Source organism: Indicator indicator, chromosome 29, assembly GCF_027791375.1.
Source record: "Indicator indicator isolate 239-I01 chromosome 29, UM_Iind_1.1, whole genome shotgun sequence".
NCBI lineage: Eukaryota > Metazoa > Chordata > Aves > Piciformes > Indicatoridae > Indicator > Indicator indicator.
The window spans coordinates 2,652,311-2,677,606 of NC_072038.1; the positions used below are offsets into that span (position 1 = coordinate 2,652,311).

A 25,296-nucleotide genomic window follows, 5' to 3' on the forward strand; every position below is an offset into this window, starting at 1 on the left:
CAAGCACCATGGTCTGGGTGATGGCAGGGACCTGCCGCTGGCCCCGGCCTGTGTTCGGGAACCTCCCGCCAAGCGAGCCAGGGAGGGGGCACAGCTGGATGCAGCTGGGGCTGCGGGGACGCGAAGCCCGGTCTGGCGAAGCCGCATCGCGCAGGGCGCCGGGGCCCGCCCTCGGCTTCCCGGCAGGACACCGGGGGCGGCTCCTCGGCATCCCCGGGCAACGGTGGCTCCTCCCCGTAAACAGTAGCCGGTGCCGGCGGGATGGAGGAGGAGGAAGAAGAGGTGGCGGTGGCGGCAGAGCCGGACCCCGATCCCGACCCCGGAGCCGAGCGGCTGTGGCGGGCGGCGGCGCGGAGCCTGGGGCTGGCGGCAGGACGCGGCGCGGCCGGGCAGGCGCTGAGAGGCTTCCTGCGCGGCGCGGCGGGGCCGGTGCTGCTGGCCTGCCGCGGCACGGACGGGGACCTGGCGCTGGGGCCGCCGCCGCCGCCCGCCCGCCGCAAGGCTCTCTTCTTCCTGCGGGGCCCGGGGCCCAGGGAGCCGCTCTGCGGGGACCTGCCCGCGGACCTCCTGCCGCACTTCGCCGCCCTCGTGGAGGAGGTGAGGAGCGGGCGGGGCTGGGCTGCCTCTGGAGCTGATGATCCAAACTGGGAGCAGTGGCTGACACCCCCCAGGCTGCGCTGTCTCCAGCCACACCTGACCAGGCTGAGAGCTGGGCAGAGGAACCTCATGAAGGTCAACCAGGGCAAGGGTAGGGTCCTGCCCCTGGGGAGGAACAACCTCCTGCAGCAGGACAGCTGAGGGGGGACCTGCTGGGAAGAGCTCTGTGGAGAAGGAGTTGGGAGTGCTGGGGGTCAACAAGTTGCCCATGAGGCAGCAATGTGCCCTCGTGGCCAGGAAGGCCAATGGGGTCCTGGGGTACACTAAGACGAATGTGGCCAGCAGGGCAAGGGAGGTCCTTGTCCCTCTCTACTCTGCCCTGGTGAGTTCACATCTGGAGTCCCAGGTCCAGCTCTGGGCTCCCCAGTTCAAGAAGGAAATGGATTTGCTGGAGCAGATGCTGCAAAGGGCTACAGAGCTGCTGAGGGGAATGGAACACCTCCGTTGTGAGGAAAGACACAGAGAACTGGGGGGGTAGCACAGAACAGACCAACCTGAGGTGGAAACTCACCAATGCTGATCCATACTTCAAGGGTGGGCACCAGGAGGATGGGACCAGGCTTTGTCCAGTGGTGCCCAGTGACAGGACAAGGGGCAATGGGCACGAACTGGAACATCAGAAGTTCCATCTAAAGATAAGGAGGAACTTCTTCCAGTGGAGGATGGTGGAGCACTGGAACAGGCTGCCCAGAGAGGTGGTGGAATTTCTCTATCTCTGCAGACATTCCAAACCCACCTGGATATGTTCCTATGTGACCCCCTCTAGGTGACCCTACCTTGGCAGGGTGGTTGGACTCCGTGATCTCCACAGGTCTCTTCCAATTCCTACCATTCTGTGCTATGGTGCTGACACTTGGCAGCCCTGGTGATGGTGACCCTGGCAGTCCTGTGGGCCCTAAGTGGCCCCACTGGTGGGGGATCTGGCACCCCAGAGGTGGTGGTCCTAGGTGACCCCAGGGAGGGTGGCCCTGGGCACCCCTGGAAGTGGTGGCTGCAGGTGGTCTCAGAAGTGGCGCCCCTGGGTAGCCCTGGAGGTGGTGTCCCCAGAAGTGGTAGCTCTGGACACTCAACTGGGAGCCCTGCCTCCAAGTGGTACCCCTGAAGCCTAGCCCTGGGGTCAGGCACTGGCTCTGGCACATGGTGACAGGGAAGATGTCCACCCCTGCAAAGGGGCTGCTTGGGTTCCCTTCTGTCTCTGCTGATGAGTTTGCAGCCACAGCTCTGCCTCTGACAGCACCTCCTGCCCATGATGGTCCTTGGAATTCATTGGAGCCTCCTAAATTCTGATCCATGTCTAGCTGTGGTGTCTGTGGGACCAATCCACGTTGTGGAATCAGAGTAGCAGATGCTGGAAGGGACATCCTGAGGTGACCTGGTCCATCCCCTGTTCAAGCAGGGCCACCCAGAACTGCTTGCCAGGACCTTTTTGCCTTTTGAGTGTCTCTAAACATGCAAACTCCCTGAACAACATCTGCCAGTGCTTGGTCACCCTCACAGTGAGAGAGGTTCCTGATGTTCAGAAGGAACCTCCTGCAGTTCAGGTCCCTGTAACTTCAGCTGTGCTGATGTTTTCCAAAGGGACCTTCTGTCCTCCCTGTGTCAGCATCCTGAACCAGACAGCAGCATCTTGATTGATTCCTGAGGGCTCTTGAGCTGGGCGAGTCCCAGCAGTGAGGCTGTGATGAGAAAGCAGAGGAGCTGCTCGACCTGAGGAGCTCTGGGAGTGGGTTGGTGTGTGAAGGTGGTGACTGCTGGATTGGATTCCTAGGAGCAGCTGCCAGGCTGCCTTGGTTTCATGGGATAATGCCTGGTGTGCAGAGGGGGCTGTTGTACACAGGTGTCTGATGAGCCCTGTGGGCCTGGCAGGTCTGCAGAGAGGAGTTTGTGTTACAGCTTCCTGAGCCAGGGCAGGCAGGGGCCAAGGGGCACTGTCCTCACCATCTGCTGCAGGGACAGCTCTGCTCAGACCCCACCTGCAGCACTGCCTCCAGCTCTGGGGCCCCCAGCACAAGAAGGACCTGGAGCTGCTGGAGAGGCTCCAGAGGAGGCCACCAAGATGAGCTGAGGGCTGGAGAAGCTCTGCTGTGGGGTCAGGCTGGGAGAGTTGGGGCTGTTCAGCCTGGAGAAGTTCCAGGGAGACCTCAGAGCAGCCTTCCAGTAGCTGAAGGGGCTCCAGGAGAGCTGGGGAGGGACTTTGGACAAGGGCTGGGAGTGCCAGGATGAGTGACAATGGCTTTGAGCTGGGAGAGGGGAGATGGAGAGTGGAGAGGAGGAAGAAATTGTTGAGAGTGAGGGTGGGGAGAGACTGGCACAGGTTGCCCAGGGAGGCTGTGGCTGTCCCCTGCCTGGAGGTGTTGAAGGCCAGGCTGGATGAGGCCTTGAGCAAGCTGTGCTGGTGGGAGGTGTCCCTGCCCATGGCAGGGGGTTGGAACTGGATGAGCTTTAAGATACCTTCCAACCCAAATTGTTTTTGATTCTACAGTTTGTGCTGGTTTAGGGTCAGACAGATCGTCTCTTGCCCCGAAAGGGACAAAAGAATGACACACGCAAACGGATTGGAGAGTGATGGAAAGTTTAAATGGAAAAGCAATTGGTGAAGCTACAGAGAACCACAAACTACAAAGCATAGTGGAAAAGAACATCCTAAAGCATACAGAACCCCTCACAGAATTCCCAAAAGCTTCCCAATCCTCCCTTCCTCCCACCTGAGGGTCTACCCAATCCCTCAGGGCTCTTCCTTCCCCCCACTCCCACTGCTAGGCAAGTCTCAGGCTGGCCAGGTCTGAGACTGCCCCCCCCTCCATTCTCCTCCTGGCATTAGGCCTAGTCAGGCCTAAGAGGCCTGAGATACTCCCCCGGCATGACCTGATAAGAGAGGACATCTCCCGTGGGAGCAGAGAGGGAAGAAAGAGGAAGAGAATGACTCTGCAGATGGCTTTATAGGGTGCAGGATTTATGGGTAGAAATACGCCGTTTCCTGTGTCCACCCCTATTGGGTGGGCACCCAGGACACCAGAGGTGTATCTCATGTGGCAGTGGCAGGGGGCACCCAGCCTAAACTGCCATGCAGTTCCAGTCATGGTTGTAGAGAATCTCCAGCACCCTGGGACTCGCTGTGCTGGTGGTGCTGGTGGTGCTGGGCTCCTTTACTCCTTTTCCATCTGGTGTCCATCTGTAGCTATTTGTGTCGGTGTGAGCTGAAATTCCCCCCCCCACCAACAATAACCAGGCTAGCCCAGTCTGGAAGCAAATGAAAAGCTGTATTTACAAGCAGAGTCTAAAATCTACAATGAAATGCAATGAATATGTACAAATATACAAAATTCACAACATTCACAAATATATACAATCAACAGAAAAAGCACAACCGATCTCCCTTTGCTTCCCCCCAAGGGGACCCTCCCAAAGGGGCCTCTCTCTCCCAGGAGCTTCCCCCCCAGACCCCCCTGGACAGAGAAGCAGAGTTAGTTAAGCAGACAGTTGTTAACTTAGCTGCCAAGGTCAGTACGTGTTATCTTCAGCCAGAAGAGAAGAAGAAACAGCAGCCAGACAGCCCAGCAACTGCCCCCACTGCCGAACGCAGAATGTGCAGAATGCCTACTTTGTTTTGGGTAATAGTTCTTAAACATTTCTATCTATCCAATGGAAGTGTTTAGAACAATCAGTATTTTGCTTTCTTACACCCAATAGTGACTTATTTACATTCTTTCACTTTCTCTGTTCTGAACTTTGCAAGGAAAAATTAAAAAGACAGTTTCAAACCACCACACTATTTTACACCTTCAGCCTCCCCCAGCCCAGCAGCACAAGAGCTGTTGTTTGTCACCAGGGACAACCTGGCTCTGTCAGGCTGTTGCCACAGGCTGCTCTAGGAGTTGCTACCACAGCTCAGGCAAGCCCAGAACAGCTCAAGCCTAGGCAAGCCCAGCCTAGCCCTTAGACCTCTGGTGGGTAGAGCTTTGGGCAACAGCCCAGGAAGCGTCTGTGCTGCTGACCTGCAGTAGTGCTGCTGTGGGGACCCTGAGTGACCCTCACCAACAGTAGGTCCAAGGAGGCAGCAGAAGGTCTCCCTTATAGCACACTAGGGCTTGCAAGCCCTGGGTTGGACCCTGCCTGCCTGCCCTGCCCACCAGCCCTGCAATGTGGAGCAAGCAGCAGGAGGTGTTGAGAGGGCAAGGGGCCCAGCCCATGGAGCTGTCTCTAGCTGCAGGTTGGAGAGGCTGGGAGAGCCTGAGGATGGAGCTGCTCACTTTGCTGCTTTCCATCCTTCCCGGCTGCTTGGACTTGGGGGAGAGGGGTCAGAATGGGCCTGTAGAGAGGCCCTTGCATCACCAGCTAGAGCTGAAGGGGGCTTACAGGCAGACTGGGGAGGGACTGTTCAGAAGGGGCTGTGGGATTAGGACCAGGGGCAGTGGTTTGGAACTGGAGCAGGGCAAAGTTAGGTTGGACATCAGGAGGGAGTTCTGCACAGTGAGGGTGGGGAGACACTGGAACAGGTTGCTCAGGGAGGTGCTTGAGGCTCTGTCCCTGGAGACATTCAAGATAAGACTTGACATGGCCCTGGGCAGCCTGCTCTGGTTGGAGGTGTCCCTGCTGCCTGCTGGGGGTTGGCCAAGATGCCCTTGGAGGGCCAAGATGCCCTTGGAGGGTCCCTTCCAGCCTAATGCACTCTGAATCTGCCCTTCCTTCACATTAGGCAGGGCCCTGCTTGGGCCATCCCTGGATGGGGGTCTCTGGGCTTGGCCAGAAGAGGAGCTGGGAGCCTGCTGGGCTGTGCCACCTGCTGCAGCACTGCCTGCTCCGTTTCTGTCCATGACTCCTGCTCTAGGTGATTGTGCCCATCCTGACCAACAAGCAGAACCATCAGGGCTGGCCAAAAGTGGTGTCAGAGGACCTGACCCGCCACGTCCACAAGCTCAGGAGCACTGTTCTCAAGGTTGTTGGCCAAGTCAAGGGCAAGACCCTGCTGCCTCTTCCAGCTGGCTCAGAGGGAATTGAGGACATTGATCTGGACAATGAGAACTGGTGAGGACCACCCCTGGCTCTCCACTGGGCTTCCTTTTCTCTTGCATGTGCTGTGTCTCTGGGGACCTTTCCTGTCACTCATGGGGAACTCTTCTTGCTCCTTCATCTGCTGCTCATCCACACTGCTGGGGAGGGGGAGTGGTGGGGGTGGGAGGGTAATTTTGTACCTACAGCTTCCTGCAGGCTCCTCTCAGACCTCCAAGGAGACATCTGGAAGCTGTTGTATCTGGCCCCTTGCACAAGTCCTGCATTGCCTGTGCTTCTCCTCAAGAAGTAAAGGCATGGCTTTGAGAACTTGGGTCCTCTCCATTCATAGTTAGACCTCTCCGGTAGCTGTCACCACTCTGAAGTTCACTTACAGTCTGTGAGGGACCATCCTCAGGAAAGTTCCCCTCAGAGCAGTTAGATTAGAACCAGAGAATCATTTTGGCTGGAATGGTTGCCCAGGGAGGCTGTGGCTGTCCACTGCCTGGAGGTGTTCAAGGCCAGGCTGGATGAGGCCTTGAGCAAGCTGGGCTGGTGGGAGGTGTCCCTGCCCATGGCAGGGGGTTGGAACTGGATGATCCTTTCCAACCCAAACCATCCTGGGAACTCCAGCTGCCTGTGGGGTCACTTGCAGTAGCTGCAGCTGCTGAGTGCACACCAAGCCATATGGTTTGTCCCTTGCAGCTTGCAGCTGATAGACAAATCTCTTGTTCATGCTGCTGAGTCAGCCATCATAGACTGGAACTGCCAGATCCAGGAAGCACTGAAGAAAGACTCTGCAGAGTCTCTGCTGCAAGGCAGAAACCCCAGCCCGAAGGTGGAGCTGGAGTTCTGGAAGAACAGGTACCCTGGGCAGCCTGCCTGGGGCATGGTGCTCACTGGGGCTGGTTCTGCATGGAGGGAGAGTGGTGGTGCCAGGCCTGCAAAGCTGCTGCTGCTGGGAGCTGAGAGCCTGCCTGAGTTTCATGTCGAGGTTGAGCTGAGGAGAATTGCTCCTGCATGTGAAATAATCCTGATCTGAGAAGCGTCTGGGAGGTTCCCTGGGCACTGCCTGTGTTTGGCCCAGCCCCAGCACAGGGCTGTCCGTGGAGGGGATGCTTTGGGGAACTCTTTCCATCACTGCTCCTGGGCTCCAGCCACAGCAGTATGAGCTGGGGACACCTGCAAAGGCTGCACCTCAGCTGCCTGCTGCTCACCTGCTGCCACAGGAGCTTCAGCTGCTCAGGAGCCAGGGAGTAGAATTTCCTCCTGCTCTTTGAAACCCTTGTGCCATGTTGGCTCAGGCTGACCCAGGGAAAGCATTTTCTGCTGGAGAGATGTCTCCAACAGCTGCAGAAACACCAATGACTTCCTTCAGCACAGTCCTGCCAGTAGCAGAGCTACTGTCCTGCTGGACACAGCACTGTTTGTCTGTCTGTCCTGTAGGGCTGCCCCTGTCTCCTGCAGGACCTTCCTCCTGTTTCGCTCTTGGCACTCAGCCCCTGTGCAGCTGGAGGAGTGAGGCCCTGGGGCAGGGGGGTGGTGTGGGGCCAGCTGCTGCTGCCCCAGCCTGGGGCTGTGCCCTGTTTTGGTTCTGCAGGTGTGAGGACCTGGAAAGCATTTACCATCAGCTGAGAACCAGGAGGGTCAGCAGCATGCTGGCGGTGCTGGAGAGAGTTGAGAGCAGCTACGTCCCAGCCTTCAAAGCCATGCTCATGGATGTTGAGGCAGGTGAGCTGCTGAGGCACCCTCACCACAGTGCTAGCCTATGGCCTTTGGCCACAACTGGTTTCAAGCCCAGTCTGGCACTGGTCATCTGGAGTCTGCTCTGACCCCTGCAGCCTTGTTTCTGGCCTGCACTGAAGCTGGGCTCTGTGTGCCTGGCCTGATGCTTTTGTTTCCAGGCTGGGACAAGGTCCTGGAGCTCAGGGTGGGTGGGTTTGGGACCTCACTCTGCTGCAGTAAAGCTTTTGCAGTGATGCAGCAGGACTCACCCCAACGTTCACCAGCTCCCCTGGGGTCAGTCTGCAGCAGCTGAGGTTCAGGGCAAGAGGACAGATCAGAAAGTCACAGCATGGTAGGGGTTGGAAGGGACCTCTGAATGTTGGGTCCAACCCCCTGCCAGAGCAGGGTCACCCAGGGCAGGTCACACAGGAACACATCCAGATGGGTTCTGAAAGTCTCCAGAGAAGGAGACTCCAAAACCTCTCTGGGCAGCCGGCTCCAGGTCTCCAGCACCCTCACACCAGAGAAGTTTCTGCTGATGCTGAGGTGGAACCTCCTGTGCCTGATTTCTTGCCACAGCTCTGAGCGAAGCTCAGGACATTCACCTGCACCTGGCACCTCTCAGGAGACACCTGGAGGGCATAGAGACTGTGGAATTCAGCAAGGTGAGGCCTCTCCTGGTGCCTCTGCTCCATGTGGTGTGTCTGATCTGGGTCACCTCCAAGAACTACAACGTGCCCATGAGGATAGCTGTGCTGCTCCAGGAGATCTGCAACCTCCTCATTCAGCAGGTGTGTAGCTGTGGTGCCTGCTTGTGCCAGGGCAGGTTCTGGTATGGAGGTCCCCTCCCTCCTCCTTCCCCTCTCCTTCCCTGGGATGCTGATTTTTAGCTTGAGAGGTTACACAATGGCAGAAGGGACCTTTGGAGATTGAGTCCAACCCCCCTGCCAGAGCAGGAGGACCCAGGGCAGGGCACACAGGAATGTGTCCAGGAGGCTCTTGAACGTCTCCAGAGATGGGGACTGCACCACCTCTCTGGGCAGCCTGCTCCAGGGCTCTGCCACCCTTACAGTAAAGAAGTTCCTTCTCCTATTCTCATGGAACTTCTGTGGTCATCTTGTGCCCAGTACCTCTTGTGCTGTCCCTTGAACCTGCTTGGTTCCAACATGGTCATTCTCTGTGCTGAAGTGACCTCTCAGGTGTGATTTTGCTCTTCCAGGCCCGAGTGTACCTGGCTCCAGAAGACCTTCTGAAAGGGGAGATGGAAGAGAGCCTGGGCAAGGTGCAGATGGTGCTCAGCATCCTGAATGAGTTCAAAGGGGCCTTTGAGGAGAGGAGGGAACAGCTGCACACCTACTATGCACCAGGCCAAGCAGTGAGGCTGTGGGACTTCCATGGCACCATGGTGTTTGCCAGGCTGGACAGCTTCCTGAGGAGGCTGCAAATGGTGGAGGTGAGACTCTGGCCTTGAACCATCCTGCACTCCTTCAGGAGACCTCTGGAGCTGTGGTCTCCCTTGCTGGCATCTTCCCTGCCTGCAGCTCTGCCTCATGCCAGGGGATGGTGCTGCTCTCTGGGCTGTTAGGTCTCCTGACAGCGCCTGGCTAGGACCTTCTTTTACCACACCCTGCCTGGTGCATGTGTGAGATACACAACTGTGTCCTTCTGGCCAAGCTGGTAGGTGTCCTGTGGGGCTCCTTGCTCCTACTGGGACAAGGAAATGGAGGTTACTGGGAGCTGTGGTTTTCATGGCTCTAAATTAAGCAATACCTCTCCTAGACTTCTTTTCCCACCAGAGGCACCCTAGAGCTGGGTCCAGCCTGGCTTGGAGATGCCACAGGCTCCCCTTGAGGCTGGCCACTGCTTGGCTGTGCCACATGGACTGGAGGAGGAACAGGGACACCTTCCTCACCAGGTCATCCCTTCACATCCTAATGGTCTGTCCAGCTGGGGTGCTGTGCTGGGTGTGTTTGCCAAGTGTCACTGTGAGAGGCTCATCTGAGGCAGGGACAATCTGGTGTCATGAGTCCCAGTGTCCCTCAGCTCCCAGCATGGCCAAGGGCTCCTTCAGCTGCAGGAAATTCATAGACCCACAGAATGGGTTGGGTTGGAAGGATCCTCAAAGCTCATCCAGTTCCAACCCTCTGCCATGGGCAGGGACACCTCCCACCAGCCCAGGCTGCTCAAGGCCTCATCCAGCCTGGCCTTGAACACCTCCAGGCAGGGGACAGCCACAGCCTCCCTGGGCAACCTGTGCCAGTGTCTCACCACCCTCACTGCCAAGAATTTCTTTGTTGTTTTCTTTCCTCTCTTGCCCTCCCCATGGGCCAGAGGCTTTGCTGCTTTAGCCCTGCTGTGGGACTGGATGTGTTCTTCCCTGAGCTGTGCTGAGGACCACCAGGGCTGAAGTCTGCTTGGAGCATTGGTTTCTAAACGGGTTCAGTGTGCAATCAGATCCTTCTGGCTGGTACAGGGGAACATGAGCAGGGAGAGGTGTAACTGCAGCTCATCCAGGGCAGGGTGTGGGTGACAGGAGCTGTGCTCTGCTACCCTGCAGAGGCTCTGGCTGCTGGCTGCTCACTCTGTGAGTGTTGGGGATGTGGGCTACAGAACAAGACCACAGGGGGTTGGGCTTCTGCTGCACTGCCCTGGTGGCAGAGCACTGCTGTGTCCTATGAGCAGTGCCCATGTCCCACACCTCCCAGGATGGTCAGAGGCTGCAGGATGTGCAGTCAGAAGGAAGGGCTGTGGGGTGAGCTGGTGAGCATGGTGCAGGGCAATCTGTTAAGGAGTTGTGCTGGGTTGAAAGTTCCCCCAGCATCACATTGCCAGCCCTGCCCAGCTGGAAGCAAATGAAGCAAAACTACAATCTAAAATGGAATACAATGAAGATGTACCAAATAGACAATAATTACAATAGTTACAATTTATAAACAGCACAAGAACCCCCTGACCCCAAACCAGGGGAGCCAATGGCATCCTGGCCTGGATCAGCAATAGTGTGGCCAGCAGGACAAGGGAGGTTATTCTGCCCTGTACTCAGCTCTGCTCAGGCCACACCTTGAGTCCTGTGTCCAGTTCTGGGCTCCTCAGTTCAAGAGAGATGTTGAGGGACTGGAAGGTGTCCAGAGAAGGGCAATGAGGCTGGGGAGGGGTCTGGAGCACAGCCCTGTGAGGAGAGGCTGAGGGAGCTGGGGGTGTTCAGCCTGGAGAAGAGGAGGCTCAGGGCAGACCTCATTGCTGTCTACAAGTACCTGAAGGGAGGTTGTAGCCAGGTGGGGGTTGGGCTCTTCTCCCAGGCACCCAGCAGCAGAAGGAGGGGACACAGTCTCAACTGTGCCAGGGGAGGTCTAGGCTGGGTGTTAGGAGGAAGTTCCTCACAGAGAGAGATTTGCCATTGGGATGTGCTGCCCAGGGAGGTGCTGGAGTCACTACCCCTGGAGATGTTCAAGAGAAGCCTGGATGAGGCACTTAGTGCCATGGTCTGGTTGATTGGACAGGGCTGGGTGATAGGTTGGACTGGAGGATCCTGGAGGTCTCTTACAACCTGGGTGATTCTATGATTCTGATTCTATGATTCTATGATTCTAATAGCTTTCCTTTCCCTGCTCCCCTCCTTCCCCCACCCCCAGACACCAAAGGACAAGAGACAAGAGCAGAGAATTGTTTTTTTAGTACTTAGCCAAAACAAAGAACACAGCCAAGGTCAGCAAAAGGAAGTCAGTGTCTCCCAGAGTGAGGAAGCTGGAAGAGAGAGAAAGCTAGTACAGACCACCCAACACTATTGGTAGTGTGTCCAATGGATTGTTTAGAACTGTCAGGATTTTCCCTTTTACACCCACTGCTCATTTATTTACATCCCACCACTTTCTGTTCAAGATCTGTGGGAAATTTTAAAGGTACAGCCTGTAACTACCACATGAGAAAATCTACTTCTCTCCAGCTCTATTCCCCAGCAACCCTTTTCTTTGCAAGCAACCTCATGAGCCAAAGCAAGGAGCTCCTGGCTTAGTTTTGCTTTGAAAGGTATCTGTGCAGTGAACCTCAGAGTGCCAGCAGGGTGGGGCTGGAAGGGAGCTCTGGGAATCATCCAGTCCAAGCCCTGCTCCAGCAGGGCACCCACAGCAGCTTGCCCAGGAGCACAATACCCAGGGGGGGTTGGAAGCTTTCCACACAAGGAGACTCCACAACCTCTCTGGGCAGCCTGCTCCAGGCCTCCAGCACCCTCACAACAAAGAAGTTTTTCCTCCTGTTCAGATGCAACCTCCTGGGTTCCACTTTGTGCCCCTTGCCCCTTGTGCTGTCCATGGGCACCACTGAGCAGGGTCTGGCCCCAGCCTCTTGCTCCCCACAGCTCCTTTAGCTCTTGCTGAGCATTGCTGAGATGCCCTCTGGGGCTGCTCTTCTGCAGGCTCTCAGCCCCAGGGCTCTCAGCCTTTGCTCCTCACAGAGCTGCTCCAGGCCCCTCAGCAGCTTTGCAGCCTCCCCTGGACTCTCTCCAGCAGTTTCCTGTCCCTCTGGAACTGGGGAGCTGAGAACTGAACCCACCAGCTCCAGATGTGGCCTCTCTAGCACAGAGCAGAGGGAGAACCTCTCCTGACCTGCTGCCCACACTCTTTTTTCATGCCCTCTAGGCCTCCATTGGCCTTCCTGGCCACCATGCCACATTTCTGGCTCATGGGTATCTTGTTGTCCCCCAGCACTCCCAGGTCCTTCTCCAGAGAGCTCTTTCCAGCAGGTCCCCCCTCAGCTGTCCTGCTGCAGGAGGTTGTTCCTCTGCAGGTCCACTTGTCCTTGTTCCATAGAAAGCTCTGAGCCAGGGCCTGTGTCCTGGCTGTGACCCACTTGACAGCCCCTGTCTGACTGGCACTGGCTCAGTGCCAGCTGTTCAGGGTGAAGCTCCATACCCACACAGCTCTCCTTGCAGGATTGTCCTCTGAGTTCAGTGTGAGCAGGATGGGCACCAGCAGCCTCCTTTGCTTGAGATCAGCACAGCTCTGCTCCTCTGAGACAAAGGGCAAGCAGCCCCTGCTTAGCCCTGCCAGATGGGGTGGGGTGGTGGCAGGACTGCCCAGTGCTGCTGCCACAGCTGGAGGAGTGCAGCATTGTGGCACCACAGGGTAAGGCCCTGCCAGGCTGCAGAAGATGGGAAGGGAAGGAAGGAGCCTCAGAACCACAGAACTGTTTGGGTTGGCAAAGTCCTCTGAGAGCATCCACTCCAACACGAAACCAACCCCACCATGGCCACCAAACCATGGGCCCAGGTGCCATGGCCACACCTTGCCGGAACACCTCCAGGGATGAGGACTCCACCACCGCCCTGCAAAGCACCATGTCCCCATCTTAGCAGCTAAGGTCAGCTGGGCATGGTCAGCAGCACCCTCCTGGGCATGAGGAGTTTTGAGCAGGAGCTTTGGGCACTTCAGGTTCCTGTAAATGCCAGAGGTCTCAGTTAACAACTCTAAAGCTGTGCTGGATGACATTTCAGGGTCTCCTTTCTCTTCTAAATACCCTTCACAGCAATTTTGCAGTTGGTACAGAGGCAGCAGCAGGTCCTGCTGGGGAGGGACATGTTTGAGCAGCTGTTGGTGCCCAGCATCTGCCCCTTGCATTTGTGCCACTCATTCTGGGTACCAGTGGTGTGCCTGGGGAGCTCCTTTGGCCTGGCATCCTGGCAGGGTGTTGTGACAGCTGCTGTCACCTTGGCTCAGCATCTTAACCTCTGTGCCTCCATTGACTTTGAAGGGTCTCCTGACCACTGCCTTGGAGCTGATGAAGCTGGAGAAGCTGGAGTTCAGTGGGATTAAAGGGAAGGCCCTGGGACAGCAGGTGCTGGACATGTATGAGGAGTTCCAGGAGGCCTACAAGGTGTTTGCAGAGCGAACCTACGACTGCCTGGACCTGACCAACATGGTAGGTGGCACCAGCTGGTGAGGATGCCAACAGGATCTGCATGTGCAGAGCAGCTTCCTCACCTGCAGCCCTCTGACCTCTTCCCAGCTCCTCACAGTCAGAAAGTGCATCAGGTTGGAAGGGACCCTCCAAGGGCATCTTGTCCAACCCCCCTGCAGGCAGCAGGGACACCTCCAGCTGGAGCAGGCTGCACAGGGACACATCCAGTCTGACCTTGAATGTCTCCAGGGATGGAGTCTCAACCACCTCCCTGAGCAACCTGTTTCAGTGTCTCCCAACCCTCACTGTGCAAAACTTCCTCCTGATGTCCAAATCTGCCCTGCTCCAGTTCCAAACCATTGTCCCTCATTCTGGCACTCCCAGCCCTAGGCAAAAGTCCCTCCCCAGCTCTCCTGGAGTCCCTTCAGGTACTGGAAGGCCTCCCTGGAGCCTTCTTTTCTCCAGGCTGAACAGCCCCAACTCTCCCAGCCTGGCCCCACAGCAGAGCTTCTCCAGCCCTCTGATCACAGAATCAGTCAGGGTTGGAATGGACCACAAGGATCATCCAGTTCCAACCCCCCTGCCATGGGCAGGGACACCTCACACTGGATCAAGCTGGCCAGAACCTCATCCAGCCTGGCCTTAAACCCCAGCGATGGGGCCTCAACCACCTCCCTGGACAACCCATTCCAGGCTCTCACCACTCTCATGGGGAAGAACTTCTTCCTCATGTCCAGCCTGAATCTCCCCACTTCCAGCTTTATTCCATTCCCCCCAGTCCTGTCACTCCCTGATAGCCTAAAAAGTCCCTCCCCAGCTTTCTTGGAGCCCCCTTCAGACACTGGAAGGCCACAAGAAGGTCACCTCAGAGCCTTCTCTTCTCCAGACTGCACAACCCCAACTCTTTCAGTCTGTTCTCACAGCAGAGCAGCTCCAGCCCTCTGCTCATCCTCATGGCCCTTCTCTGGACACCTTCCAGCATGTCCAGATCCCTCTTGTAACAGAGGCTCCAGAACTGGATGCAGTACTCCAGGTGGGGTCTCACCAGAGCTGAGCAGAGGGGCAGAATCACCTCCCTTGACCTGCTGGCCACACTTCTCTTGCTGCAGCCCAGGCTCTGCTTGGCTCTCTGGGCTGCAAGTGCTCACTGACAGCTCCTGTTGAGCTTCTCATCCCCCAGCACCCTGAAGTCCCTCTCCTCAGGGCTGCTCTCCAGCCAGTCCCTGCCCAGCCTGGATTTGTGCTTGGGATTGCAAGGTCACTTGGTCCAGTGGGGCACTAAAGCTAACATGCAGCCACGCAATGGAAAGCCTTCTGCCAGGCTATGACCGTAACAGGCAGAGGCCAGGACCTCGTATCTGTGGAGCTTTCCTGCTCTGACCCCAGCTGGCATCTTGTTTACCAGACAGGCAAGGGCCTGGCCCCTTTGTTCCTTTTCCCGCCTTGCTCTGGTGCTGTGGCAGGAAGGAGGGGAGGGAAAGGACCTCTCTGGACATCTTGAGGCCTGTCTGGGTTTGTACTGGCCGTGTGTCATGGCCTTACCACCACAGAGACTTAACCCTGGAGTGGCCATGGGGAAGCTCCATGCTGAGGAGCTCCAGCTGGGCACTGCAGGGGGGGCACCTGCTCATGGCAGACCTAAGGGGGAGGTCCCCCTGGGGTAAGCTCCTGCCCCAGCAGGCTCCTGCTCTGCTCCCTCCAGAAGGGGCTGTGCTGGGGTGAGGGGTGGGCAGGCTGGCAGTGGGACACCAGGCTGGGCAGTGGGACACAGGACTGGCAGAAGGACACAGAGCTGGCAGTAGGACACAGGACTGGCAGTGGGATACAAGGCTGGCATTTAGCACACAACTGGCAGAGGGTCACAGAGCTGCTGTGCCTTGCCTCCCCTTGCTGAGCCCTGCCTGCTGTGGTGCTGTGTCCTGCCCGCTGTGGTGCTGAGTCCTGCCCGCTGTGGCGCTGAGCCCTGCCTGCTGTGGTGCTGAGTTCTGCCCGCTGTGGTGCTGAGCCCTGCCCGCTGTGGTGCTGTGTCCTGCCCGCTGTGGTGCTGAGCCCTGCCTGCTGGGGTGCTGTGTCCTGTGTCCTGCCCGCTGTGGTGCTGAGCCCTGCCCGCTGTGGTGCTGACTCCTGCCCGCTGTGGTGCTGAGCCCTGCCCGCTGTGGTGCTGAGCCCTGCCCGCTGTGGTGCTGAGTCCTGCCCGCTGTGGTGCTGAGCCCTGCCCGCTGTGGTGCTGACTCCTGCCCGCTGTGGTGCTGAGTCCTGCCCGCTGTGGCGCTGAGCCCTGCCCGCTGTGGTGCTGAGCCCTGCCCGCTGTGGTGCTGACTCCTGCCCGCTGTGGTGCTGGCTCTGTTTTTTCTCCTGCAGTTCCAGAGGCTGTCTGCAGGGGGCGGCAGGTGCCAGCGCTGCCGGGAGGATCCGGAGCGCTGCTTGCTCCAGGTCCCTGCTCCCGGAGGCAGGGCACAGAGGGCGGTGGCAGTGTCCCTGCCAGGAGCTGCCTTGGTGTCAGTGACCCCATGGCCTTGTGTGGGGTCTGAGTCGTGAGGCTTCTCTCAGTGCTTGAGTTCTGCACTCTCTGCTCCCTTCCAGAGCTGTTCCTTTAGCTCAGGCAGCAGCTGGAGCTCAGCAGTACCAATGGCAGCAGCTGGTGCCCTGTGCTTTGTCCTTTGGCAGAAGGGACACAGGGCCCTGCTTGCAGTGGCTGCCACCAAGGCTGGACAGAAGGACTGAAGCCTCCCAGGGTGTCAAGTTCAGGCTTTGAGCTGCAGGAAAACAAACCAGGATTTTACACTTGAGCTTCAAGGGATCTGCTCCAGCTGGAGCAGGAAAAGCAGTGCCAGAAACCACTGGAAATGACAGACATACAACTGGTGGGGTTGGAAAAGACCTCTGGAGGTCACCTGGAACTCCTCCCTGCCTAAACCAGGCTCAGCTAGGGCAGGGCTGTGATCAGTCAGGTTAAGTAGCTCCAAAGCTTGATGTGCCCAAGGGTGGAGGCTTCATAGATTCATGGAGTGGTCTGGGCTGGAAGGAACTTCAAAGCTCATCCAGTTCCAAACCTCCACCATGGGCAGGGACACCTCCCACCAGCACAGCTTGCTCAAGGCCTCATCCAGCCTGGCCTTCAACACCTCCAGGCAGGGGACAGCCACAGCCTCCCTGGGCAACCTGTGCCAGTCTCTCCCCACCCTCACTCTCAACAATTTCTTCCTCCTCTCCACTCTCAATCTCCCCTCTCCCAGCTCAAAGCCGTTGTCCCTCATCCTGGCACTCCCAGTCCTTGTCAAAAGTCTGCTCTCCTGGAGCCCCTTCAGGTACTGCAACCTCCTCCACAACCTCTCAGGACAACCTGTGGCAGTGTTCCCAAACTGCCTTTGTTTTTGCCTCACTTCCCCCCAGCTCATTCCCAGCCCCCCAGGCTTGTTTTGACTTGGGACTAGCCTGCAGCTGGAGTCAGCAAGGGCACCTGTGGGGTTTCTGGATGATGCTGTAGTGCTCAGGCCACAGCAGGACACAGGAGGACAGTGTTTGGGAATAGTCCATCTTGCCTCTAGGCTGAAGTTAGTGCTTGGTAGAAAGCCCTCAGGACCAAGAGATCCATCCTGGAGGGCCAGGATCTTGGCTGTGGGATACTGCAGCAATGTCCTCAGGCTCTGTGAGGCTTTGCACTACTGCAGCAGCTGAAGGTTGTCCTCTCCTCTGACCAACCTTCCTGGTGACTGAGAGAGGTGACCTCTGGATCAGGAGGCTGCAGGTCCCTTCTCTGAGCCTCACAGCTCCCTGCTTTGCCTTCCCCCAGGACTTTGAGCAGGACACCTTTGCCTTCCAGCAGAAGGTAGCAGACATCGACGGGCGCCTGGGCACTGTCTTCATCCAGGCTTTCAATGATGCCTCAGACCTGGAGCACACCTTCAAGGTTTGGCTGTTGTGTCCTTGCAATTTTGTAGGAGGGAAATGGAGGCACCTGTGGTTTGCCTTGGTCAGAATTGCACCAGTAGGGAAAGCTGGGGAGGGATTCTTCTCCAGGCTCCCAGCCCCAGGGCTCTCAGCCTGTGCTCCTCACAGAGCTGCTTCAGGCTCCTCAGCATCTCTGGAGCCTCCCCTGGCCTCTCTCCAGCTGTTCCCTGTCCCTCTTGCACTGGGGAGCCCAGATTTGGGCCTCACTAATACAGAGTAGAGAGGCAAAAGAGCCTTCTGTGAGCTTCTGGCCACACTCTTTTTGATGCACCTACAAATTTGGGTTATGTTTTTTTTCCCTTTTCTTTCCCTGCCTCTTCCCCCCACCCCTCCCCCAGTTGCTGGAGATGTTTGGAAGCCTTTTGGAGCGCCCAGTGATTGCTGCAGATGCTGCTGACAAATACTCTGTCCTGCTCCACATGGTCAGCAGTGCCCTGGACCACGCTCGGCTGCTCTACTCCAGGCACACGAAGGCAGAGCTGGAGCTGGGTGAGCAGCCTGTGCCCAGGGAACTCACTGGGCAGGAAACTCTCTGCAGTAATCTGGGGCAAACAATTTGCCTTTTTCTAAGGGAACCAAAACTTCCCAAACTCTGAATGTTTTTAGCCTCTACAGCTCCTGGTGATGATGGAAACACCTTGGAAAAGTCTGCTCTGAGTAGAATCATAGAGCTGTTTGGGTTGGCAAAGTCCCCTGAGAGCATCCAGTCCAACCCCAACCCAACCCCACCATGGCCACACCTTTCTGGAACACCTCCAGCCATGGGGACTCCACCACCTCCTTGGGCAGCCTCTGCCAATCCCTGACCACTCTGGAAGCAAAGAAATTTTTCCTCCCCTGGCAGGGGGAGGTCGTTTCCTCTCCTTCTGACCTGAGACTAGGGAGCAGAGCCCAACCCCCACCTGACTGCAGCCTCCTCTCAGGAGCTGTAGAGAGCAATGAGGTCTCCCCTCAGCCTCCTCTTCTCCAGGCTGAACAGCCCCAGCTCCCTCAGCTGCTCCTCCCCAGCCCTGTTCTCCAGACCCTTCCCCAGCTTTGTTGCCCTAAGGAAAGGCAAAATTCCTTTAGGGAAGTGCTCCTTTTCCACTGTGTGTCCCTGGTGTGTGCCTGGCAGTGGAGCTTTCCCCCAGCAGGGCTGGGACCAGAGGCATCTTTGCACACTTGGTGCTGCCTCAAGCACCCCATGGGACTTGCAGCCTGGCTCCTGTGCTCCCCAGTGTGGAGTTGTTGGGGCTCCCTTGTGATGCTGCACAGCAAAGCAGGAGAGTGGGGCTTGGCAGCCAGGCTCTGAGCAGCCCTGTCCAGGTTTGTTATTTCCCATGGATGCTGGCACAGGAGGGGCTGTGTGGACTTCTGCCAGACTGTGAGGATTAGGGACTGCTTTGTGCACAGCAACCTCTTTACCTGCCTCAGGAAGTCTGTGCTGGAAGCAGGCAAGTGCAGGAGAGGCTGGAAGCAGGCAGGGTGACAAAGGGAATGGAGAGGGTCCTGGAGAAGAGGCCAACACCTGCTGAGAACCTGGTAGGTATAGCTGTGTGGGTGTTAGGGGGGATGGGCAGAAGGAGCTCCTGGTCAGCAATGCCTCCATCAGGGTGTGTGGGGAGCAGGGGGTGCAGCCCTCTGCACCTGCTCAGTTCCCAATGTGTGCCAGGCTCCCCCTGTGAGCTCAGCTCCTTACTCAAGGTTCAGAGGCACTAAATAACTTGCCCTGGCCACAGACCTGTGTCAGATGTTTGAGTTAATGAAGGAAGACCAGGAGAAGAGAAGACTCCAGGGAGACCTCAGAGCAGCCTTCCAGTATCTGAAGGGGCTCCAGGAGAGCTGGGGAGGGACTTTGGACAAGGGCTGGGAGTGCCAGGATGAGGGACAATGGCTTTGAGCTGGGAGAGGGGAGACTGAGAGTGGAGATGAGGAAGAAATTCTTGGCAGTGAGGGTGGGGGACCCCATGCTGGCAGCACAGAACATGAGGAGGGCAGATTGAGACTGGAGGTGAGGAGGAAATTCTTTGCAGTGAGGGTGGGGAGAGACTGGCACAGGTTGCCCAGGGAGGCTGTGGCTGTCCCCTGCCTGGAGGTGTTCAAGGCCAGGCTGGATGAGGCCTTGAGCAAGCTGTGCTGGTGGGAGGTGTCCCTGCCCATGGCAAGGGGTTGGAGCTGGATGCTCCTGAAGGTCCCTTCCAACCCAACTGTTCTGTGACTCTATGATCAAGGCAGGAAATCAGAGCAGTTCTGTGCTGGTGAGTCTCTGTGGGGGTACCTGTGGGGTTCCCAGTGCATTTCTCACTCAGGTGCTGTCTCCGTGCCTCCCCAGGACATCCCCCTGTGCACAGGAACATGCCCCCAGTGGCTGGAGCCCTGTGCTGGGCTGAAGAGCTGCGAGCAAGGATCCAGCTGCCTCTGGGCCGCCTGAGCAGCCTCCCGCAGCGGTGCGTGGCCTGCGGCTGGCTGCCTCGGTGGCCTCTCTCTGCTCTCATCACTCTGCTTTGCTTGCTGGGTTGAGCATCAGCCATGGTTACAGCTGAAATAATGCCCAGAGAGGTGTGCAGTGCCCAGATGGAGATGGGTGATGAGTGGTGTCCCTCAGGGCTCTGTGATGGGACCAGTGCTGCTCAGCACTGCAGCAATATCACAGGAGGTTGGGGCAGCCTCAGCAAGGTGCAGCTGGCACCAAGCTGAGTGGTGTGGTTGGTAAGGCTGAGAGATGGGATGGGAGCCATCCAGAGGGGTCTGGGCAGGCTGCAGAGGTGGCTGAGGAGAACCTCATGAGGTTCAGTAAGGCCAAGGGCAAGGTCCTGCACCTGGGTCAGGGCAACTCTCAGTACCTATCCAGGCTGGGGGTGATGAGATTGAGAGCAGCCCTGCAGAGAAGGCCTTGGGGGTGCTGGTGGGGGAGGAGCTGGGCAGGAGCCAGCAATGGGCACTGGCAGCACAGAAGGCCAAGGGCAGCCTGGACTGCACCCAAAGCAGTGTGGCCAGAGCTGGAGAGAGAGGATCCTGCCCCTCTGCTCTGCTCTGGGGAGACCTCACCTGCAGGGCTGTGTCTAGATATGGGACAACCAACGCAAGAGGGACATGGACCTGCTGGAGAGAGTCCAGAGGAGACTACAAAGATGTTCATAGTGCTGGAGCATCTTGGAGCACCTGGGGATGGGCTAGGAGAGTTGGGGCTGTTCAGGCTGGAGAAGAGAAGGCTCCAGGGAGACCTCAGAGCTGCATTTCAATATCTGCAGGGGACCTCCAGGCAGGCTGGGGAGGGACTGTTCAGAAGGGCTGTGGGGATAGGCCGAGGGGCAATGGTTTGAAACTGCAGCAGGGCAGTTGGACATCAGGAGGAAGTTCTGCACAGTGAGGCTGGGGAGACACTAGAACAGGTTGCTCAGGGAGGTGGTGGAGGCTCTGTCCCTGGAGACATTCAAGACCAGGCTGGATGAGGCCTCGAACAACCTGTCACAAGTGGCTGTTTCTCCAGGAGCCAAGTGCTGGTGCAAGTCCTTCTGAGCCTCTGTGCTCTGAGGCAGTGCTGGCTGCTGAGCTGAGGTTGCCAGGCTCTGTGTGTTAAACTGGGACCATTCAGTGTACTGGGGGGACCAGTACCCCCCAGCAGCACTGAGCCTTTGCTCCACCCCAGGACCTGGTTGCTGTTTGCAGGTTGCCATGCAGACATCTGAGAAGGGGCACACTACGGAGCTTGGGTCCCAGCTTGGGTAGCCTTTGTACAGCAACATGATCTGGGGTGATGGGAGGGGGTGGGATCCAAGGTCCCCAGTCAGGGCCCTCCCACAGTGCTGGATGTTCCTGGAAGGTTGAATGCAGCCTCTGAGAGCTGAGCAGAATGCTGACCTTGTCTGTTGTGCCACCAGCTGCCTGGACCCTGCTGAAGCAAGAAGGGTGGTAGAGAAGTATGAAGGAATGGTCCAGCTGCTCGACAGGTAGGTGGTGGCTCAGGCAAGGCTGGAAGTGTCCTCCTCAAAGCTCTCTGCCAGCACCTTTGCCAGCTCAGGGCCTGCAATGTCTCCTTTCAAGCCAGAGGGCATTTCCTGGTGAGAGAGGAGGAAGCCTGGTGCCTTATGCCATGGGCTTTCTGGGATGCCTTGAAATGGGAGGAACCAGGGCTGTGCACCCTGGCAGAGGTGCTGGGCCAAACCCTGTTTATGGGTGGAGAAGCTGCACTGGTAGAAAGCCAGGGCTTGTGACAGCCTCCCACAGCATCCTCCTGCAAAAGCTGGCAGCCCATGCCTTGGACAGGGGCACCCTTGGCTGGGTTAAGAACTGGCCAGATGCCTGGGCACAGAGAGTGGCTGTGAGTGGTGCCTGGTGACCAGTGGTGTGCCCCAGGGCTCAGGTCTGGGCCCAGTTCTGTTCAACATCTTTATGGATGACCTGGATGAAGGCATTGGGTCTGCCATTGGTAAATTGCAGATGACACCAAGTTGGGAGGCAGTGTGGATCTGCTGGAGGATAGGAGGATGCTGCAGAGGGACCTGGCCAGGCTGGGCCCATGGGCTGAGGCCAGGGGGATGAGGTTCAACAAGGCCAAGGGCAGGGACCTGCACTTTGGCCACAACAACCCCATGCAGGCTACAGACTGGGGGCTGGAGAGCAGCCTGGCAGAGAGGGACCTGGCAGTGCTGGGGGACAACAGCTGGACAGGAACCAGCAGTGTGCCCAGGGGGCACAGAAGGCCAATGGCATCAGGAATAGTGTGGCCAGCAGGAGCAGAGATGGAATTCTGCCCCTGGACATGGCATTGGTGAGGCCTCACCTGGAGCACTGTGTGCAGCTCTGGGCCCCTCACCTCAGGAAGGATCTTGAGGTGCTGGAGCAGGGCCAGAGGAGAGCAACCAGACTGGGGAGGGGGCTGGAGGGAAAGGCTGATGAGGAAGGGCTGAGGGAGCTGGGGGTGTGCAGCCTGGAGAAGAGGAGACTCAGGGGGGACCTTATCACTCTCTACAACTACCTAAAAGGCAGTTGCAGTCAGGTGAGGGTCAGGCTCTGCTCCCAGGCAACTTGTGCCAGGACAAGAGGGCATGGCCTGAAGCTGTGCCAGGGAGGCTTAGGTTGGATATTAGGAAGCAATTCCTCACAGGAAGGCTGATTGGGCACTGGGATGGACTTCCCAGGGAGGTGGAGTTGCCATCCCTGGAGGTGTTCAAAAAAAAGCTTGGCTGTGGCACTTGGTGGCAGGGTTTAGCTGATGTGGTGGTGTTAGGTCATAGGCTGGGCTTGGTGATCTCAGAGGTCTTTTCCAGCCTCAGTAACTCTGTCATTCTGAGCAGAAGCCTCACTTCCCTTGTGCCCATCCCCAGAAGATTTCCAGGGGCTGTCCTGTCTCTGTGGCACAGTTTGGAGTGGGATTCATTGCCCCTGTGAAATCTGAGCTGCTTGCTCTGGGCTTTCTCTTGGGAAGAGCCACCTCTGAGATGGCTCTTCAGGGCCTGCTCTCCACCAGCAGAGATTGGAGCTGAGCTGGCTGCTGTGTGCTGCAGGGCTCTGGAGGGAGCCCTCTTCCTGATGACTAAAATCATGGAGCAGCCTTTCAGAAGGGACCCAACCCACAGAGGTGCTGAAGGGCTGCAGCATCATGTCAGTGCTGGGGGACTTCAGCAGGGGTGGTGTTTTCTGGGTGACATGTCCCAGAGTGCTCAGGGGACACCAGGATGCAGAGGCTTTGTTGCTTGGGTGGTTGGGACTGTCCATGGTGTGTGAGGTTCATAGAGGCACAGACTGGGTTGGGTTGGAAGAGACCTCAAAGATCATCCAGTTCCAACCCCCTGACATGGGCAGGGACACCTCCCACCAGCACAGCTTGCTCAAGGCCTCATCCAGCCTGGCCTTGAACACCTCCAGGCAGGGGACAGCCACAGCCTCTCTGAGCAACCTGTTCCAGACATACCAGAGCCCTCTTCAGCCCTCTGTGTTTCCATCCCCAGTGGTGTCACTGAGCTCTTCAAGAGCTGCATATCCCTGGAGCTGTTGTGTTCCCTGCAGTCACTCTGTAAGAGGTGAGGGCAACTGCATCCATCCCTGGTGTCTGCTCTGGCTGAGGCACCTGTTCTGCTTAGACACTTTGGAAATCATAGAATCATAGAATGAACAAGGTTGGAAAAGACCTCAGAGATCATCAAAGTCCAACCTGTCACCAGCACCTCATGATCACTAAACCATGGCACCAAGTGCCATGTCCAATCCCCTCTTGAACACCTCCAGGGGTGGTGACTCCACCACCTCCCTGGGCAGCACATTCCAATGGCCAATTAGTCTTTCTGTGAAGAACTTTCTCCTCACAGCTTGAGACTGTGTCCTCTTGTTCTGCTGCTGGATGCCTGGGAGAAGAGCCCAACCCCCACCTGGCTACAACCTCCCTTCAGGTAGTTGTAGAGAGCAATGAGGTCTCCCCTGAGCCTCCTCTTCTCCAGGCTGAACACCCCCAGCTCCCTCAGCCTCTCCTCACAGGGCTGTGCTCCAGACCTCTCCCCAGCCTCATTGCCCTTCTCTGGACACCTTCAAGTCTCTCAATGTCCTTCCTAAATTGAGGAGCCCAGAACTGGACACAGCACTCAAGGTGTGGTCTAACCAGAGCTCAGCACAGGGCAGGATGACTTCCCTGCTCCTGCTGGCCACACTATTCCTGATGCAGGCCAGGATGCCATTGGCTCTCTTGGCCACCTGGGCACACTGCTGGCTCATGTTCAGCTGCTGTCAAGCAGTACCCCCAGGTCCCTTTCCACCTGGCTGCTCTCCAGCCACTCTGACCCCAGCCTGTAGCACTGCATGGGGTTGTTGTGGCCGAAGTGCAGCACCCAGCACTTGGACTTGTTGAATGCCATCCTGTTGGACTCTGCCCATCTGTCCAGCCTGGCAAGGTCCCTCTGCAGAGCCCTTCTACCTTCTAACAGATCAACACCTGCTCCCAGCTTGGTGTTGTCTGCAAACTTACTAATGGTGGACTCAATTCCCTCATCCAGATCATCAATGAAGATATTGAACAGGAGAAATGCCCAGTGACTGCTCATCCACTCCTTTAGGCTGGATGCTTGTGACAGGCTGGTTCCAAAGCTGAAGCCTCTGCTAGAAATACTGCTTCAGAGAGATTTGCCCTCCTGGCTTGGTGCTACCACTGGTTTTTGAGTGGCTGAATTATTTTGAGTGGCCTTGCTGTGTGTGGAGTTGTTCTCCATGGCTGCTCACATTCCCCAGTCCTCAGTGAAGCCTTGGCTTTCGCTTGGCTCCAGGCCTTGGGCCTTGGTAGCCCCATTCCTGTCTTATTTCTGGCAGGTACCAGGAAAAGCTCTTCATGAACTGGTCCCAGGCAGTCTGTGAGAAATCCCAGTACAACCTCACTCAGCCTCTCCTCCGGAGAGATCCAGACACCAAACTGCTGGCAGTGAATTTTGACCCACAGGTAAGAGCCCTGCCAGCCTCCCTGCCTGCAGGCAGGGCTCTGATCTGTGCCCAGTGCACAGAGCTCTGCTGGGACTGCTGCTGGATCTTTGCTGGCTCCATGGAACCCCTTCTGTGATAGGCAATGGCAGCTTGCCTTCCCCTCTCTGGTAAAGCACCAGGAGTGCAGCTCCAGCAGAGCCAATTCTTGTCCAAGCCAGTGGCAGACAGTGCCTCAGGAGCCAGGTGTGGAACTGGTGTCAGAGCAGGTTTGGTACTGGTGTGGGGAGTGTCGGGGCATCATCTAAAGGGACAGGCTGGGGGAGCTGGGGCTGTTCAGCCTGGAGAAGAGAAGGCTCCAGGGAGACCCCAGAGCAGCCTTCCAGTAGCTGAAGGGCTCCAGGAGAGCTGGGGAGGGACTTTGGACAAGGGCTGGCAGTGCCAGGATGAGGGACAATGGCTTTGAGCTGGGAGAAGGGAGAGTGAGAGTGGAGAGGAGGAAGAAATTGTTGAGAGTGAGGATGGGGAGAGACTGGCACAGGTTGCCCAGGGAGGCTGTGGCTGTCCCTTGCCTGGAGGTGTTCAAGGCCAGGCTGGATGAGGCCTTGAGCAAGCTGTGCTGGTGGGAGGTGTCCCTGCCCATGGCAGGGGGTTGGAGGTCCCTTCCAACCCAACCCATTCTGTGATTCTAGGATCTACAGA

General features: G+C 57.4%; 1 protein-coding gene across 1 annotated transcript in view; it reads left to right on the forward strand.

Annotated features, from left to right (window-relative positions):
* The first annotated feature begins 261 nt into the window (after nucleotides 1–261).
* Nucleotides 262–25,296, forward strand: part of DNAH9 (dynein axonemal heavy chain 9) — a 243,779-nt gene continuing 218,744 nt past the window's right edge. Inside the window, exons 1-12 of the mRNA XM_054394050.1 lie at nucleotides 262–597; nucleotides 5,486–5,682; nucleotides 6,352–6,510; nucleotides 7,247–7,377; nucleotides 7,951–8,162; nucleotides 8,591–8,824; nucleotides 13,117–13,284; nucleotides 17,057–17,173; nucleotides 17,553–17,703; nucleotides 19,526–19,640; nucleotides 21,075–21,143; nucleotides 24,490–24,616. Coding sequence (XP_054250025.1) covers nucleotides 262–597; nucleotides 5,486–5,682; nucleotides 6,352–6,510; nucleotides 7,247–7,377; nucleotides 7,951–8,162; nucleotides 8,591–8,824; nucleotides 13,117–13,284; nucleotides 17,057–17,173; nucleotides 17,553–17,703; nucleotides 19,526–19,640; nucleotides 21,075–21,143; nucleotides 24,490–24,616 — 2,016 coding nt within the window. The remainder of the gene's footprint in view (nucleotides 598–5,485; nucleotides 5,683–6,351; nucleotides 6,511–7,246; nucleotides 7,378–7,950; nucleotides 8,163–8,590; nucleotides 8,825–13,116; nucleotides 13,285–17,056; nucleotides 17,174–17,552; nucleotides 17,704–19,525; nucleotides 19,641–21,074; nucleotides 21,144–24,489; nucleotides 24,617–25,296) is intronic.